This window comes from Ranitomeya imitator, chromosome 1 (assembly GCF_032444005.1).
Source record: "Ranitomeya imitator isolate aRanImi1 chromosome 1, aRanImi1.pri, whole genome shotgun sequence".
In the NCBI taxonomy this organism is placed as follows: domain Eukaryota; kingdom Metazoa; phylum Chordata; class Amphibia; order Anura; family Dendrobatidae; genus Ranitomeya; species Ranitomeya imitator.
The window spans coordinates 431553805-431572329 of record NC_091282.1 but is presented as its reverse complement, the minus strand read 5'-3'; the positions used below and the strand labels follow the sequence as shown (position 1 = coordinate 431572329).

General features: G+C 43.4%; 1 protein-coding gene across 1 annotated transcript in view; it reads right to left on the bottom strand.

Moving 5' to 3' along the window:
- The window catches only part of TRPM3 (transient receptor potential cation channel subfamily M member 3), a 783591-nt gene that overhangs the window by 377074 nt on the left and 387992 nt on the right, over window positions 1-18525 (bottom strand). Inside the window, exon 8 of the mRNA XM_069763506.1 lies at window positions 1100-1223. Within this exon, the coding sequence (XP_069619607.1) occupies window positions 1100-1223 (124 nt within the window). The remainder of the gene's footprint in view (window positions 1-1099; window positions 1224-18525) is intronic.

Sequence of the window (18525 nt, the reverse complement as noted above, 5' to 3'; positions counted from 1 at the left end):
AGGATGAGAGGAAAGGGGATTTATAATGGATTTAGTAACAGGGAGGTGGAGGAAGATGTTATTACAGACACATTTCCTGCACAGTGGCCCCAAGCTGTCTGTGTCTGCCCCTGCTGACTGACATCAACATTTTCCACTTTATACCAATTGTATTCCGTTATTTGTGATTGGTTTATTTAGGAATTTGTACTAACTGCAATATTGCAATGCTGCGAGCTGACAACATTTAGTAAAAACCACGATGGAGCATAATTTTAGGGGGGCTTGTGTTTGAAGTGTTTTTTACTAGAAGATTTACGGAGCATTTACACTACATCATTATCTTGAACTTAGGAACCATTTTTTCACAATAATATTGCAAGTTAAACAGGTTGCTAAATATCCGACAAACAAGCATAATTCTCGTTTATCGGATAAATCATTTTTTAGTTTTTCCAAAAGATCATCATTCTCAGCAGCACATCATCCTGCTGAGAACAATAGCAACGTATGCACACTGAATGATTTATTACAGATCACTCTGTGTGCATTGAAAGCACAAAGTGTGTAAACAGGCTACTCGACAACCACCCAACGACATACATGTTGGTTGGTTAACGCTGTGCACTGCACAGTATAAAAGTACCTGTAGAGAGGTTCAGTAAACTAGAATATGAACACAAATTAACTGATAGAAATATGCCAAATTGTATGGAATCACTAGGTTTCTTAGCTAAAGGCACACAATTTCTTCCTCAATATTATATTGTTACACTGTATTTATAAGTTCATGGCCAATGTTCATGGGTTCAGCACTTGGATTACCACCAATGGCTAAATTGCATTTCTACACCTAAACTTGCAACTTGAAACTATTGGCAAGTAGAGATGGAGAACAGCAATTAGCGGTGATCAGTCATGGAAGTAATAACACAATAGCCAAATGTCTATTTTCTCCAATATAAAAAATAATAATGGTGACATTAAATAATTTACAAATGTATGTATTATTTTAGATCAATATCATGAATATGAATTCTGCAAAAATGTTAACAATTTTTTTCATGTTTTTCTATGACACAAAGAAATGGAGAAATGGATGCAATGAGCAAATACATACCAGCTCCTTTTTCTTCATACATTCCATAAGGATCATAAATAGGTGCTGTGCTTGGGTTCGAGTATAGGTGAAGGTCTTCTGAATAGTAACTAGTAGTTGGTCCCTTAGTGATTCATTAATAAGGCTGAAAAGAGATGCAAACAATATAAATAAAATTACATTTACAGGTTACAATATCTTTGTGATTCACAAATATGCTATCTTCAATCCAAAATTGAGAGTCTTCAGTGGTTTATACTGGATGATCTGGTCCAGCATCCAGGTCAGTAGTATCTGGCGGCTAGATGGGAGTCCCGTGAATCTCTTAACTTCTGGTATCCCCAGGGTGGCATATTATTTTTCAGGGCTAATGCAACATCACAGATGACATCACACCAGCCATGGCTAATAATCAAAAGCCTCCATGGGAACAACGGAATGTAAGAGATTATTTCTCTGGGACTTGATGTGACCCTTCAATACTGATATTTTCATGCACATGATACTGTTGTCAGGGCTGCAAAAATATTTTTTTCCACAGGTAGATATGTCCTTTTTCCTTTTTATTTTGTGGTGATGAGAATTCATCTGCATTCTAAGCTTTTGTTCTGTTTCCCCTATGTATAGACCACAAGTTGGACTTTTTCTACATGTATTAAAGGGCTTCTGTCCGTAGTATTAACTCTCTTAGGCCATTTACATGGACATGTAGGTCATAGGAAGCTGATTAAAATGATACCTTAATAAATGCGATATTGAGATCCAATATCTTATTCCAGGGAAATCCAAGTTTTTCCTATATGTACAGTAATTCAGATGTTAAGAACTACTATAGGCAGGACATAGATCTGCTTAAGTATCTGCCTCCAGAGATTATTTTAAATGAAAGGGGCCTTACCAGTGTGAGACATATAACTATCACAGCATAGTAAAACTGAATTTTGTCTCATACCAAACTAATTAACAGCTGCAGGTCTAACAGCTCTGCTGTATCCCTGCACTATTGCAACCCTGTCTGCCTGTGAGATGGAGGCTGACGCTGAGAGGAACCTGCAGATGTGTCAGTTATAATCACATACAGCTTTGCAGTGAGATCAGAAGAGCAGAAAGCGGCCATTACATAACTTCACCTTTTATTGAAAATAAGCTCTGGAGGAAAATTGTCATGCATACCAGTGTCCTGCAAAAAAGTTCTGAACAGCTCATTAAGGCTGGTTTCACATTTGCGTTTTTTTTTGCGTTTTTGCGGTAAAAAATGCAAAAAAAGCATGCGCTTTTTCCCTATATTTAACATTAAAAACGCATGCATTTTTTTGCATGCGTTTTGATGCATTTTTGCAACGCATGCGTTTTTTCTCAGCATGCGTTGTGTTGCAGAAATGCAACATGTAGTAATTTTTGCAGCTTTTTTTTTTACCGCAAAAAAACGCATGCGTTTTTTTGCGGCAAAAAAAACCTATTGATATCTATGTAAACGCATGCGTTTTTAAGCACATGCGTTTGCGTTAAAAACGCATGCGTTTTTATTAAAAAAAAACAGAAAACACACTGATATGCCACCCCCCACCATAAAGGTGATAAAGGGATCCTAATCCTAACCCTAAACCTATCCCTAACCCTACCCCTAACCCTACCCCTAACGGGATCCTAACCCTAACCCTAACCCTATCCCTAACCCTAACCCTAACCCTACCCCTAACTCTAAGCCTAACGGGATCCTAACCCTAACCCTAACCCTAACCCATTAGGCTTAGGGTTAGGGGTAGGGTTGGGGTTAGGATCTCTTTAGGGTTAGGGGTAGGGTTATGATCCCTAACCCTACCCCTAACCCTAACCCTAACTATTTCTGTTTATAGTGGGTTTTTTACTTTATTTTGATGATTGGCAGCTGACACACATTTCTCAGCATGCGTTTAAAAAACACAAACGCATGAAAAAACGCATGTAAACGCGTCAAAACGCAGCGTTTTTTTCACCACATGCAAAAACGCATGCGTCAAAAAACCGCAGCATTTGCACGCGTTTACATGCGTATTTTCACCATGCGTTTTTTTAAAAAAATGCATACGTTTTGAAATGCAAGTGTGAAACCAGCCTTACATATAAGAAAAACATGAATTTGTGTGGAATAAAACACTGGATCACAGATGTCAAGGTGTTAATTTATCCAACTTCCTATTACCAGCATGGTCATATAGATGGCTTACGTGTGCTGATCCTACTGACAGGTTTCATTTGAAAGTACCTGGAATCTTGTAATCCTGATGTGTTTAGAATCTTTATTGTCCATGGTCATTACTTACAAACAGGCTTTTTTGCCTGGTTGCTTTTGACAGTGATGCTTCTCAGATTTGGGGATTGTCTAAAACCGAACAGTGAGGTCTGGAAATATGTATTTTAATTGGACTTCTTTTTGAAATAATGGTTATATTTTCTGTATTTGCTCCCCACAACACTTCCAGATTTGGATTTTACGTGACTATTAGAGCTACCAGTTGACTGTCTTGTTTAATTCCCTAATGTAGGAGATGGTGTCTTGGTATTCTGCTGGCTCTTTACTTTGGTTTTTAATTGTTCTTAATCAAAATGTATTTCTGAGGTCACCAACATGTTCATCTCTATCTGGTCAATTGGAACATATTTGTCATGCAGCTGCAGTGCAGTACAGCGAAACCTCCACCAGGGGGAGCCTGGTAGTGAAACCAGACTGCACACACAGAGCAACTGAACAGACGCCACCTAGTGGCGAGAGCGAGGTCAGGAAAACCAAGTCAGAGCACAACAGTACAAACGGATTTAGACAGAATGAATACTCAGAATATAGCAAGGGATCAGTAAACCAGGACGGGCAAAATACGGTACGATAGGGATAAACTGAAACAGAGTCAAAGAGCCAAGCCAAGATATCATAACCAGAGGGTCAAGCAGATATACAGACAAACAAAGAGACACTGGGAAAGGGCAGGCAGGGGAAGATAACAGACACAGGACAAGTCAGGGTTCAGTAGGACAAACCAAGGGGTTCCAGAGTCAGGTTCACACGCCAAAGACAGAGCTATAACTGACACCACCCTCAGGATACCTGGGAGCTAAATAGCAAACCCGAGCCTAGAATGAGGCAGATCAAAGTTAACCCTTGACATGATCCACCCAGAGAAAAAGCAGACAGGACTAAACTTCGGAACGGATCATGACAAGGGGGGCCACCGGACCCCCAGGTTTCCCAGGATAACGTGCATGAAATGCCCGGACCAATCGATCAGCATGGACAGATCACACCGGGAACTACGGACCATGCGAGAAATCCATGATCTGTTCTACTTCAAACTCGGTCTGACCATCCACGGAGACAGGAGGCGGAAGGGATGGAGGCCCAGCAGAAGATGGTACAAAGAACTTAAGAAGGGATTTATGGAACACATTGGGGATCCAAAGCGACTGAGGAAGGCGTAAACGAAAGGCAACTGGATTGACCACCTCAATGATCTCGTAAGGACCAATAAACCTGGGACCAAGCTTAGCAGAAGGAATCTTTAGACGAATGTTCTTGGTAGACAACCACACTTTATCTCCTACCTGGAATATAGGTCCTACAGACCGTCGCTTATCAGCAAAAAGTTTATGTTTGCCCTGTGCCTTCCCAATGTTCTTCTGGACCTCCCTCCACACCTCCCCCAACCGTTGCACTGCCGTATCAGCCCCTGTACATCCTGAATCCAGCCTAGAAAATTCACCAAAATGGGGATGAAAACCGTAGTTACAGAAGAATGGAGAGGTGCCCGTGGACTGGTTAATCCGATTATTAAATGCAAATTCAGCCACCGGCAATGAAGAACTCCAATCATCCTGCTGAGATGTAGCAAGACAACTCAAAATCTGTTCAAGTGACTGATTGGTCCTCTCCGTCTGCCCGTTGGTCTCAGGATGGTAAGCAAAGGAGAAGTTCAAACAAATACCCAATCTTTTACAAAATGCCCTCCAAAATTTGGACACAAATTGTACTCCTCTGTCAGAAACCACACTCAAAGGCACGCCATGCAGCTGTACAACGTGCTCAACAAACATGCTGAAGAATGGAGGAAGGAGGTTCGGGGGGTGATATCGGATCAAAACTGCGAGATACGGCATCAGCCTTGACATTCTTGGAACCAGGCCGAAAAGTGATTGTAAAAAAAAAAGTTAGAAAAACAGCGACCACCTAGCCTGTCTAGGAGTTAACCGTTTGGCAGTTTCAATATAAGACAAATTCTTGTGGTCAGTAATCACCGTGATCCAATGAACCGCCCTCTCCAAAAAATGCCTCCATTCTTCAAAAGCCAATTTTATGGCCAATAACTCCCGGTTCCCAACATCATAGTTCCTCTCAACAGAAGAAAACTTACGGGAGAAAAAGGCACATGGTCTCAAGTTGGTCAAAGTAACAGGTCCCTGAGACAACATCGCCCCTACTCCCACCTCTGATGCGTCCACCTCTACAATGAATGGTTTAGATGGATCGGGCTGAACCAACACAGGAGCAGACATAAAACATTTTTTTAATGTAATAAATGCTTCAACTGCCAAGGATGACCAAACTTTGAGATCAGCCCCTTTGCAAGTAAGATCGGTGAGTGGCTTGACTACCTGAGAAAACCCATTGATGAATTTTCGGTAATAATTGGCAAAACCCAGAAAACGTTGCAACCCCTTGAGGTCTCTGGGTTGCACCCAATCAACAATGGCCTGTACCTTTCCGGGATCCATCCGAAACCCATTCGCAGAAAGGATGATCCCCAGAAAAGAAAGCTCATGGACACAAAACAAACATTTCTCTGGTTTAGCAAACAAAGAATTTCCCTGTAACCAGTGAAGAACAGCACGTAAATGACGAATGTGAGATTCCTTGTCAGGCGAGAAAACAAGGATATCATCCAGGTATACAACCATAAAGCACCCGATAAAATCAGAAAACACATCATTCATGAAGTTCTGAAACACCGCGGGCGGGTTTGTGAGAGCAAAGGGCATGACCAAATTTTCAAACAGGCCCTCGGAGGCGAGAAATGCCGTTTTCCACTCATCCCCTTCCTGAATGCGGATAAGATTATATGCTCCCCTAAGATCGAGTTTGGAAAACCACTTAGCCCAAGACAATTGGTTATAGAGATCAGGAATGAGTGGGAGAGGGTAGGTATTTCTCATAGTAATTTTATTTAGTTCCCGGAAATCGAGGCATGGGCGTAAACCACCATCTTTTTTCTTGACAAAAAAAACCCCCGCAGCCACAGGTGAGACAGAGGGATGGATGTGACCTTTGCGTAGACTATCAGAGATATAGTTTTTCATAGCAGTACGTTCCGGGCCAGAAAGATTGTACAAACGGGCTTTGGGCAATTTAGAACCCGGAATAAGGTTGATGGTACAATCATAAGGACGATGGGGTGGTAATACATCAGCCTCTTTTTCGGAGAACACATCACCAAAGTCTTTTAGGTACTCCGGAATACCCTCCGTACTAATGGTGGACACAAACACAGCAGAAAGACAACCATTGGAACAATTAGGACCCCATTTAACAATATCTGTTATGTTAAGGTAATTCAGTACCACAATGGACATAGAGGTCAGAGCACATACAGTGACTTGACAATAACCCAAAAACATTGAACGAGCTCTGAGACGTGGGAACTCTGCTGACCGCAATCCCTAATCCTCTCCAACCACACTAGAGGCAGCCGTGGATTGCGCCTAACGCTCCCTATGCAACTCGGCACAGCCTGAGAAACTAGCTAGCCTGAAGATAGAAAATAAGCCTACCTTGCCTCAGAGAAATACCCCAAAGGAAAAGGCAGCCCCCACATATAATGACTGTGAGTTAAGATGAAAAGACAAACGTAGAGATGAAATAGATTTAGCAAAGTGAGGCCCGACTTTCTGAACAGAGCGAGGATAGGAAAGCTAACTTTGCGGTCAACACAAAACCCTACAAAAACCACGCAAAGGGGGCAAAAAGACCCTCCGTACCGAACTAACGGCACGGAGGTACACCCTCTGCGTCCCAGAGCTTCCAGCAAGCAGGAAAAAACAAATGGACAAGCTGGACAGAAAAAAACAGCAAACAAAATAGCAAAGCGAAACTTAGCTATGCAGAGCAGCAGGCCACAGGAACGATCCAGGAGGAAACAAGTCCAATACTGGAACATTGACTGGAGGCCAGGATCAAAGCACTAGGTGGAGTTAAATAGAGCAGCACCTAACGACTTCACCACATCACCTGAGGAAGGAAACTCAGAAGCCGCAGTACCACTTTCCTCCACCAACGGAAGCTCACAGAGAGAATCAGCCGAAGTACCACTTGTGACCACAGGAGGGAGCTCTGCCACAGAATTCACAACAGTACCCCCCCCTTGAGGAGGGGTCACCGAACCCTCACCAGAGTCCCCAGGACGACCAGGATGAGCCATATGAAAGGCACGAACAAGATCGGGAGCATGGACATCAGAGGCAAAGACCCAGGAATTATCTTCCTGAGCATAACCCTTCCACTTAACCAGATACTGGAGTTTCCGTCTTGAAACACGAGAATCCAAAATCTTCTCCACAATATACTCCAACTCCCCCTCCACCAAAACCGGGGCAGGAGGATCAACAGATGGAACCATAGGTGCCACGTATCTCCGCAACAATGACCTATGGAATACGTTATGTATGGAAAAAGAATCTGGAAGGGTCAGACGAAAAGACACAGGAATAAGAACCTCAGAAATCCTATACGGACCAATGAAACGAGGTTTAAACTTAGGAGAGGAAACCTTCATAGGAATATGACGAGAAGATAACCAAACCAAATCCCCAACACGAAGTCGGGGACCCACACAGCGTCTGCGATTAGCGAAACGTTGAGCCTTCTCCTGGGACAAGGTCAAATTGTCCACTACATGAGTCCAAATCTGCTGCAACCTGTCCATCACAGTATCCACACCAGGACAGTCCGAAGACTCAACCTGCCCTGAAGAGAAACGAGGATGGAACCCAGAGTTGCAGAAAAACGGCGAAACCAAGGTAGCCGAGCTGGCCTGATTATTAAGGGCGAACTCAGCCAAAGGCAAAATGGACACCCAGTCATCCTGATCAGCAGAAACAAAGCATCTCAGATATGTTTCCAAGGTCTGATTGGTTCGTTCGGTCTGGCCATTAGTCTGAGGATGGAAAGCCGAGGAAAAAGACAAGTCAATGCCCATCCTACCACAAAAGGCTCGCCAAAACCTCGAAACAAACTGGGAACCTCTGTCAGAAACGATATTCTCTGGAATGCCATGTAAACGAACCACATGCTGGAAGAACAATGGCACCAAATCAGAGGATGAAGGTAATTTAGACAAGGGTACCAAATGGACCATCTTAGAGAAGCGATCACAGACCACCCAAATGACTGACATCTTTTGAGAGACGGGAAGATCTGAAATAAAATCCATAGAGATATGTGTCCAAGGCCTCTTCGGGACCGGCAAGGGCAAAAGCAACCCACTGGCACGAGAACAGCAGGGCTTAGCCCGAGCACAAATCCCACAGGACTGCACAAAAGAACGCACATCCCGCGACAGAGATGGCCACCAAAAGGATCTAGCCACTAACTCTCTGGTACCAAAGATTCCAGGATGACCAGCCAACACCGAACAATGAACCTCAGAGATAACTTTATTCGTCCACATATCAGGGACAAACAGTTTCTCCGCTGGGCAACGATCAGGTTTATTAACCTGAAATTTTTGCAGCACCCGCCGCAAATCAGGGGAGATGGCAGACACAATTACTCCCTCTTTGAGGATACCCGCCGGCTCAGATAAACCCGGAGAGTCGGGCACTAAACTCCTAGACAGAGCATCCGCCTTCACATTTTTAGAGCCCGGAAGGTACGAAATCACAAAGTCAAAAAAGGCAAAAAACAGCGACCAACGAGCCTGTCTAGGATTCAACCGCTTGGCAGACTCGAGATAAGTCAAGTTCTTATGATCAGTCAAGACCACCACGCGATGCTTAGCTCCTTCAAGCCAATGACGCCACTCCTCGAATGCCCACTTCATGGCCAGCAACTCTCGATTGCCCACATCATAATTTCGCTCAGCAGGCGAAAACTTCCTGGAAAAGATGGCGCATGGTTTCATCACCGAGCAATCAGAACTTCTCTGCCACAAAACAGCCCCTGCTCCAATCTCAGAAGCATCAACCTCGACCTGGAATGGAAGCGAAACATCTGGTTGACACAACACAGGGGCAGAAGAAAAACGACGCTTCAACTCTTGAAAAGCTTCCACAGCAGCAGAAGACCAATTCACCACATCAGCACCCTTCTTGGTCAAATCGGTCAATGGTTTAGCAATACTAGAAAATTTTCAGATGAAGCGACGATAAAAATTAGCAAAGCCCAGGAACTTTTGCAGACTTTTCAGAGATGTCGGCTGAGTCCAATCATGGATGGCTTGGACCTTAACAGGGTCCATCTCGATAGTAGAAGGGGAAAAGATGAACCCCAAAAATGAAACCTTCTGAACACCAAAGAGACACTTTGATCCCTTCACAAACAAAGAATTAGCACGCAGGACCTGAAACCCCGTTCTGACTTGCTTCACATGAGACTCCCAATCATCCGAGAAGATCAAAATGTCACCCAAGTACACAATCAGGAATTTATCCAGGTACTCTCGGAAGATGTCATGCATAAAGGACTGAAACACTGATGGAGCATTGGCAAGTCCGAATGGCATTACTAGATACTCAAAATGGCCCTCGGGCGTATTAAATGCAGTTTTCCATTCATCGCCTCGCTTAATACGCACAAGATTATACGCACCACGAAGATCTATCTTGGTGAACCAACTAGCCCCCTTAATCCGAGCAAACAAATCAGATAACAATGGCAAGGGGTACTGAAATTTAACCGTGATCTTATTTAGAAGGCGGTAATCTATACAAGGTCTCAGCGAACCATCCTTCTTGGCTACAAAAAAGAGCCCTGCTCCTAATGGCGACGATGACGGGCGAATATGCCCCTTCTCCAAGGACTCCTTCACATAACTCCGCATAGCGGCGTGCTCAGGCACAGATAAATTAAACAGTCGACCTTTTGGAAATTTACTACCAGGAATCAAATCGATAGCACAATCACAATCCCTATGCGGAGGTAGGGTATCGGACTTGGGCTCATCAAATTCATCCCGGTAATCAGACAAGAACTCTGGAACCTCAGAATGGGTGGATGACGAAATAGTCAGAAATGGGATATCACCATGTACCCCCTGACAACCCCAGCTGGACACAGACATGGATTTCCAATCTAATACTGGATTATGGACTTGTAGCCATGGCAACCCCAACACGACCACATCATGCAGATTATGCAACACCAGAAAGCGAATAACCTCCTGATGTGCAGGAGCCATGCACATGGTCAGCTGGGTCCAGTACTGAGGCTTATTCTTTGCCAAAGGCGTAGCATCAATTCCTCTCAATGGAATAGGACACTGCAAGGGCTCCAAGAAAAACCCACAACGCCTAGCATACTCCAAGTCCATCAAATTCAGGGCAGCGCCTGAATCCACAAATGCCATGACAGAATACGATGACAAAGAGCAGATCAAGGTAACGGACAGAAGAAATTTTGACTGTACCGTACCAATGGTGGCAGACCTAGCGAACCGCTTAGTGCGCTTAGGACAATCAGAGATAGCATGAGTGGAATCACCACAGTAGAAACACAGCCCATTCAGACGTCTGTGTTCTTGCCGTTCAACTCTGGTCAAAGTCCTATCGCACTGCATAGGCTCAGGTTTAAGCTCAGGTAATACCGCCAAATGGTGCACAGATTTACGCTCACGCAAGCGTCGACCGATCTGAATGGCCAAAGACATAGACTCATTCAGACCAGCAGGCATAGGAAATCCCACCATGACATCCTTAAGGGCTTCAGAGAGACCCTTTCTGAAAATAGCTGCGAGCGCACCTTCATTCCATTGAGTGAGTACGGACCACTTTCTAAATTTCTGACAATATACCTCTATCTCATCCTGACCCTGACACAGAGCCAGCAAATTTTTCTCTGCCTGATACACTGAATTAGGTTCATCGTACAGCAATCCGAGAGCCAGGAAAAATGCATCGATATTACTTAATGCAGTGTCTCCTGACGCAAGAGAAAATGCCCAGTCCTGAGGGTCGCCACGTAAAAAAGAAATAATGATCCTAACTTGTTGAACTGGGTCACCAGAGGAGCGAGGTTTCAAAGCCAGAAATAGTTTACAATTATTTTTGAAACTCAGAAATTTAGTTCTATCTCCAAAAAACAAATCAGGAATAGGAATTCTCGGTTCTAACATAGAATTCTGAACCACAAAGTCTTGAATATTTTGTACTCTTGCCGTGAGCTGATCCACACATGAAGACAAACCTTTAATGTCCATCGCTACACCTGTGTCCTGAACCACCCAAATGTCTAGGGGAAAAAAAAGGCAAAACACAGTGCAGAGAAAAAAAAATGGTCTCAGAACTTCTTTTTTCCCTCTATTGAGAATCATTAGTACTTTCGGCCTCCAGTACTGTTATGTTAAGGTAATTCAGTACCACAATGGACATAGAGGTCAGAGCACATACAGTGACCTGACAATAACCCAAAAACATTGAACGAGCTCTGAGACGTGGGAACTCTGCTGACCGCAATCCCTAATCCTCTCCAACCACACTAGAGGCAGCCGTGGATTGCGCCTAACGCTCCCTATGCAACTCGGCACAGCCTGAGAAACTAGCTAGCCTGAAGATAGAAAATAAGCCTACCTTGCCTCAGAGAAATATCCCAAAGGAAAAGGCAGCCCCCACATATAATGACTGTGAGTTAAGATGAAAAGACAAACGTAGAGATGAAATAGATTTAGCAAAGTGAGGCCCGACTTTCTGAACAGAGCGAGGATAGGAAAGCTAACTTTGCGGTCAACACAAAACCCTACAAAAACCACGCAAAGGGGGCAAAAAGACCCTCCGTACCGAACTAACGGCACGGAGGTACACCCTCTGCGTCCCAGAGCTTCCAGCAAGCAGGAAAAAACAAATGGACAAGCTGGACAGAAAAAAACAGCAAACAAAATAGCAAAGCGAAACTTAGCTATGCAGAGCAGCAGGCCACAGGAACGATCCAGGAGGAAACAAGTCCAATACTGGAACATTGACTGGAGGCCAGGATCAAAGCACTAGGTGGAGTTAAATAGAGCAGCACCTAACGACTTCACCACATCACCTGAGGAAGGAAACTCAGAAGCCGCAGTACCACTTTCCTCCACCAACGGAATCTCACAGAGAGAATCAGCCGAAGTACCACTTGTGACCACAGGAGGGAGCTCTGCCACAGAATTCACAACAAATATCACGAGATCCCCAGTCTATAACAGGATTATGTCTCTGCAGCCATAGGAACCCCAGCACCAGTCCCGCATGAAGATTATTCATAACATAACATGAAATTCGTTCCTGGTGCAAAGAACCCACCTTGAGGAGGAACTCCTCAGAGACAAATTTAAGGACATTTTGAGCCAACGGTGTCTTATCAATGGCAACGATATGGATCGGAGTCTCTAGCCTAACTGTCCCTAACTTTAACTTGGACACCAGACTATAGTCAATGAAGTTCATGGAAGATCCACAAATGCTGAAGTGGATGCAAAAACACCTCCAAAACACAGTTCCACCTCTAACAAAACTTTTTGAAATGATGAAAATATTACCTGTGAGTCTGTGTGACCTCCTAGACCATCACCCAGACTTGGCAGCTTGTTACTCGATGGACAAGAGGGGCAGTCCTTCTTCCAATGTCTCGGATCTCCACAGTAAAAACATAGTTTCCCATCACGTCGCCGTTTCCTCTTCTTCTCCTTGAAATTGATGGCACCAACTTCCATAGTCTTCTTGAATGACATTACCTCAGACTTGGCAGGCAAAACAGGAATCTCACGCTGGATAATTCTTCTCTCCCGTAACCTCCGGTCCATACGAATGGCCTGAGTCATGGCCTCTACCAGGGAGCTGGGTGGCGTATGAAGGGCCAGCGCGTCCTTGAGATGATCTGAAAGTCCTCTCTCAAACAGGTGCTTCAGAGCAGAGTCACCCCAAGACACCTCGACGGACCACCGCCTAAACTCAGAACAATAATGTTCAGTGGTGAGTTCATTCTGGGAGAGACTCATGATCATGTCCTCTGATACCCTGACCCGGTCTGGTTCGTCATAAATCAGTCCCAAAGCCTCAAAGAATTTGTCCGCAGACACACATTCAGGGGCAGAAGCAGCTAAAGAGAAGGCCCATGACTGAGGTCCCTCCCGCAGTAAGGAAATAATTATCCCCACTCGCTGACTCTCATTTCCACAAGATCTGGTTCTAAGAGAAAAAAAAGCTTGCAACTCTCCTTAAAAGTAAAAAATCTCTCCCTCTCCCCAGAGAAGATATCTGGGAGCTTGACTGTAGGTTCAGGAGAGTGCAAAGAGACATCAACAGTGTCAGATAGTTTAAAGTCAGTCTGCAATGATTTACCTGTGTCTGAAAGCTCCCTTTGCAGGTGGTTATGAGAAGAGGACAAGGCCCTCTGTTCCACAAACAGGTCTTGTATCATAACAGTCAAGCTATCCATTTGATCCGCCATGGTATGGAGTGGATCCATAGCAAACAGAGCAGAGAGAAAAAAAATGCAGAAATCCCTTTAAATGTGCTGGTCAGTTATAATGTCATGCAGCTGCAGTGCAGTACAGCGCAACCTCCACCAGGGGGAGCCTGGTAGTGAAACCAGACTGCACACACAGAGCAAGTGAACAGACGCCACCTAGTGGCGAGAGCGAGGTCAGGAAAACCAAGTCAGAGCACAACAGTACAAAAGGATTTAGACAGAATGAATAGTCAGGACATAGCAAGGGATCAGTAAACCAGGACGGGCAAAATACAGTACCATAGGGATAAACTGAAACAAAGTCAAAGAGCCAAGCCAAGAAAGACAGAGCTATAACTGACACCACCCTCAGGATACCTGGGAGCTAAATAGCAAACCCGAGCCCAGAATGAGGCAGATCAAAGTTAACCCTTGACATGATCCACCCAGAGAAAAAGCAGACAGGACTAAACTCCGGAACGGATCATGATAATATTCTTTTGTATTTGATGGCTTTACTGTACACAATAGAGTTTTAATGTGTTTGCAATGGAAATAGTCCAATATGATGTATGTTGTATGGCCATTTGGCTTTTGGTACAGGGACAGCTCAATTTTATTGATGGTGTCCAAAAAGTTTATTTCAGTACAGTAGTTGAGTGTTATGTCGATAGTGGAATAAAATTGATTAAAGAAGCACGCCCATCAAAGTTGTTATCCTCTTAATATGTTGCAGTCATCATATTATAAATGTGTCCTTAAATTTGCTCATTTTGCCTTTTTATCCAGCTAATTCTTCTCTTTTCTCTTCTATGTAGAAACAGCAAGTTTCTTGTTCCAGTTTCTTGTCGCTCAATATGATTAAAATGTTGTTAGTATAATGATAATAGTCCAGAGGCCTGAGGGGGCATCAGCACAAGAATTCACCTTTAAGCTTTTTCACGAAAATATTTGAGTATTGTGCTATTTTACTTCCCATTGCTGTAACACTGTGCTGTAAATATACAGTGGGTACAGAAATTATTCAGACCCCTTTAAATTTTTCACTCTTTAGTTTTCTTTTTTCTTTTTTTTACCATTTGGTAAATTCAAAAACAGTTCATTGTTTTCACATTAACCCCTTAAGCCCCAAGGGTGGTTTGCACACTAATGACCGGGCCAATTTTTACAATTCTGACCACTGTCCATTTATGAGGTTATAACTCTGGAACGCTTCAACAGATCCTGATGATTCTGACATTGTTTTCTCATGACATATTGTACTTCATGATATTGGTGAAATTTCTTCGAAAAGACAGGCGTTTATTTGTGAAAAAATAGAAGTTTGGCCAAAATTTTGAAAATTTTGCAATTTTCCAACTTTGAATTTTTATGCCCTTAAATAACAGAGATATGGTCTGCAGGGGTCACATTGCGTTTGCAGAGCCCCTAATTTACCTAAACAGTAGAAACCCCCCACAAATGACCCAATATTGGAAACTAGACCCCTCAAGGAACTTATCTAGATGTGTTGTGAAAATTTTGAACCCCCAAGTGTTTCACTACAGTTTATAACGCAGGGCTGTGAAAATAAAAAATCATTTTTTTCCACAAAAATTATTTTTAGCCCCCAATATTGTATTTTCCCAAGGGTATCACGAGAAATTGGACCCAAAAAGTTGTCCAATTTGTCCTGAGTACGCTGATACCCCATATGTGGGGGGGAACCACCGTTTGGGCGCATGGCAGAGCTCGGAAGGGAAGGAGCGCCATTTGGAATGCAGACTTAGATGGATTGGTCTGCAGGCGTCACATTGCATTTGCAGAGCCCCTAATGTACCTAAACAGTAGAAACCCCCCACAAGTGACCACATATTAGAAACTAGACCCCTCAAGGAACTTATCTAGATGTGTTGTGAGAACTTTGAATTCCCAAGTGTTTCACTACAGTTTATAACACAGAGCCATGAAAATAAAAAATCATTTTTTTCCCCAAAAAATGTTTTTTTAGCCCCCTAAATTTTTATTTTCCCAAGGGTAACCAGAGAAATTGGACCCCAAAAGTTGTCTAATTTTGTTCGGAGTACGCTGATACCCCATATGTTTGGGTAAACCCCCGTTTGGGCGCACGGGAGAGCTTGGAAGGGAAGGAGCACTGTTTTACTTTTTCAACGCAGAATTGGCTGGAATTGAGATCGGACGCCATGTTGCGTTTGGAGAGCCCCTGATGTGCCTAAACAGTGGAAACCCCCCAATTCTAACAAACCCTAGCCCCAACCCTAACCCTAACCCTAGCCCTAACCCTAGCTTTAACCCTACTCCTAACCCTGGCCCTAACCCTACCTCTAACCCTAGCCCTTACCCTAACCCTAATGGGAAAATGGAAATATATAACTTTTTTTAATTTTATTATTTTTCCCTAACTAAGGTGGTGATGAAGGAGGTTTTGATTTACTATTTATAGAGGGTTTTTTAGTGGATTTTTATGATTGGCAGCCATCACAGACTAAGGCTGGTTTCACATTTGCGTTTTTTGCCGCTGCGTTTTAGTGCAAAAAACCGCATGTGTTTTTTTTCTATACTTAACATTAAAAACGCATGCGTTTTTTGCATGCGTTTTGACGCGTTTTGATGACGCATGCGTCATTTCTATGTTTGCGTTTTGTTGCAGAAATGCAACACGTAGTAATTTCTAGCGGCGTTTTTTTGCGGCAAAAAAACTTATTGCTGTCTATGTAAATGCATGCATTTTAAGCACATGCGTTTGCATGCGTTTTTAAACGCATGCGTTTCAATAGAAAAACACAAGAATACACACTGATAAGCCACCCCCCAACCCTAACCCAAACCCTAAAGGGATCCTAACCCTAACCCGAACTCTAACCCTAACCATAACCATAGGGATCCTAACCATGACCCTAACCCTAAGGGATCCTAACCCTAACCCTTAGGGTTAGGGTTATGGTTAGGATCCCTTAGGGTTAGGGTTATGGTTAGGATCCCTAGGGTTAGGGTTAGGGTTAGGATCCCTAGGGTTAGGGTTAGGGTTAGGATCCCTAGGGTTAGGGTTAGGATCCCTAGGGTTATGGTTAGGGTTAAGGTTAGGATCCCTAGGGTTAAGGTTAGGGTTAGGATCCCTAGGGTTACTAGGGATCCTAACTAGTGTTGTTGAACGATACCTTCCGATATTTGCAAGTATCGGTATCGGATGGTATCGGCCGATACCGGCAAAATATCAGATCTCGCCGATACCGAGTTCCGATACCAATACAAGTCAATGGGACACAAATATCGGAATGTATCCTGCATGGTTCCCAGGGTCTGAAGGAGAGGAAACTCTCCTTCAGGCCCTGGGATCCATATTAATGTAAAAAATAAAGAATAAAAATAAAAAATATGGCTATACTCACCCCTCCGAAGGACCCTGGCTGTCACCGCTGCAAGCGTCCGCCTCCGTCCTAAAGAATGCTGTGAGTGAAGGACCTTCGATGACGTCACGATCAGGTGACCGGTCACCTGACTGCTCACTTGACCGCTCACCTCACCGCGACGTCATCGAAGGTCCTTCACTCACTACATTCTCAGGAACGGAGGCGGATGCTCGCAGCGGTGACAGCCAGGGTTCTTCAGAGGGGTGAGTATAGCCATATTTTTTACTTTTATTCTTTATTTTTTACATTAATATGGATCCCAGGGCCTGAAGGAGAGTTTCCTCTCCTCCAGACCCTGGGAACCATATGCACCGCACACTCCGATGCCGATTTCCGATATCACAAAAATATCGGATCTCGGTATCGGAATTCCGATACAGCAAGTGTCGGCCGATACCGATACTTGCAGTATCGGAATGCTCAACACTAATCCTAACCCTAGCTATTTCTGTTCATAGTGGGTTTTCTAGTTGATTTTGATGATTGGCAGCTGTCACACACTTCTCATCATGCGTTTCAAAAACGCAAATGCAGGAAAAAACGCATGTAAACGCGTCAAAACGCCGCGTTTGTTTTAACACATGCAAAAATGCATGCGTCTAAAAATTGCAGCATTTGCACGCGTTTACATGCGTTTTTTCACCACCTGCGTTTGCGTTTAAAACGCTGCGTTTTGAAACGCAAATGTGAAACCAGCCTAAAAGACGCTTTTTATTGCAAAAATAGGTTTGCGTCTCCACATTTTGAGAGCTATAATTTATCCATATTTTGGTCCACAAAGTCATGTGAGGTCCTTTTTTTGCGGGACGAGTTGACATTTTTATTGGTAACATTTTTGGGCACGTGACGTTTTTTGATCACTTTTTTTTCCGATTTTTGTGAGGCAGAATGACAAAAAACCAGCTATTCATGAATTTCTTTTTGGGGGGGCGTTTATACCGTTCTACATTTGGTAAAATTGATGAAGCAGTTTTATTCTTTGGGTCAGTGCGATTACAGCGATACCTCATTTATATATTTATATATTTTTATGTTTTGGCGCTTTTATACGATAAAAACTATTTTATAGAAAAAATAATTATTTTTGCATCGCTTTATTCTGAGGACTATAACTTTTTTATTTTTCGCTAATGATGCTGTATCGTGGCTCGTTTTTTGCGGGACAAGATGACAATTCCAGCGGTACCATGGTTATTTATATCCGTCTTTTTGATCGCGTGTTATTCCTCTTTTTGTTTGGCGGTATGATAATAAAGCGTTGTTTTTTGCCACATTGTTTTTGTTTTTTTACCGCATTCACTGAAGGGGTTAACTAGCGGGACAGTTTTATAGGTGGGGTCGTTACGGATGCGGCGATACTAAATATGTGTACTTTTATT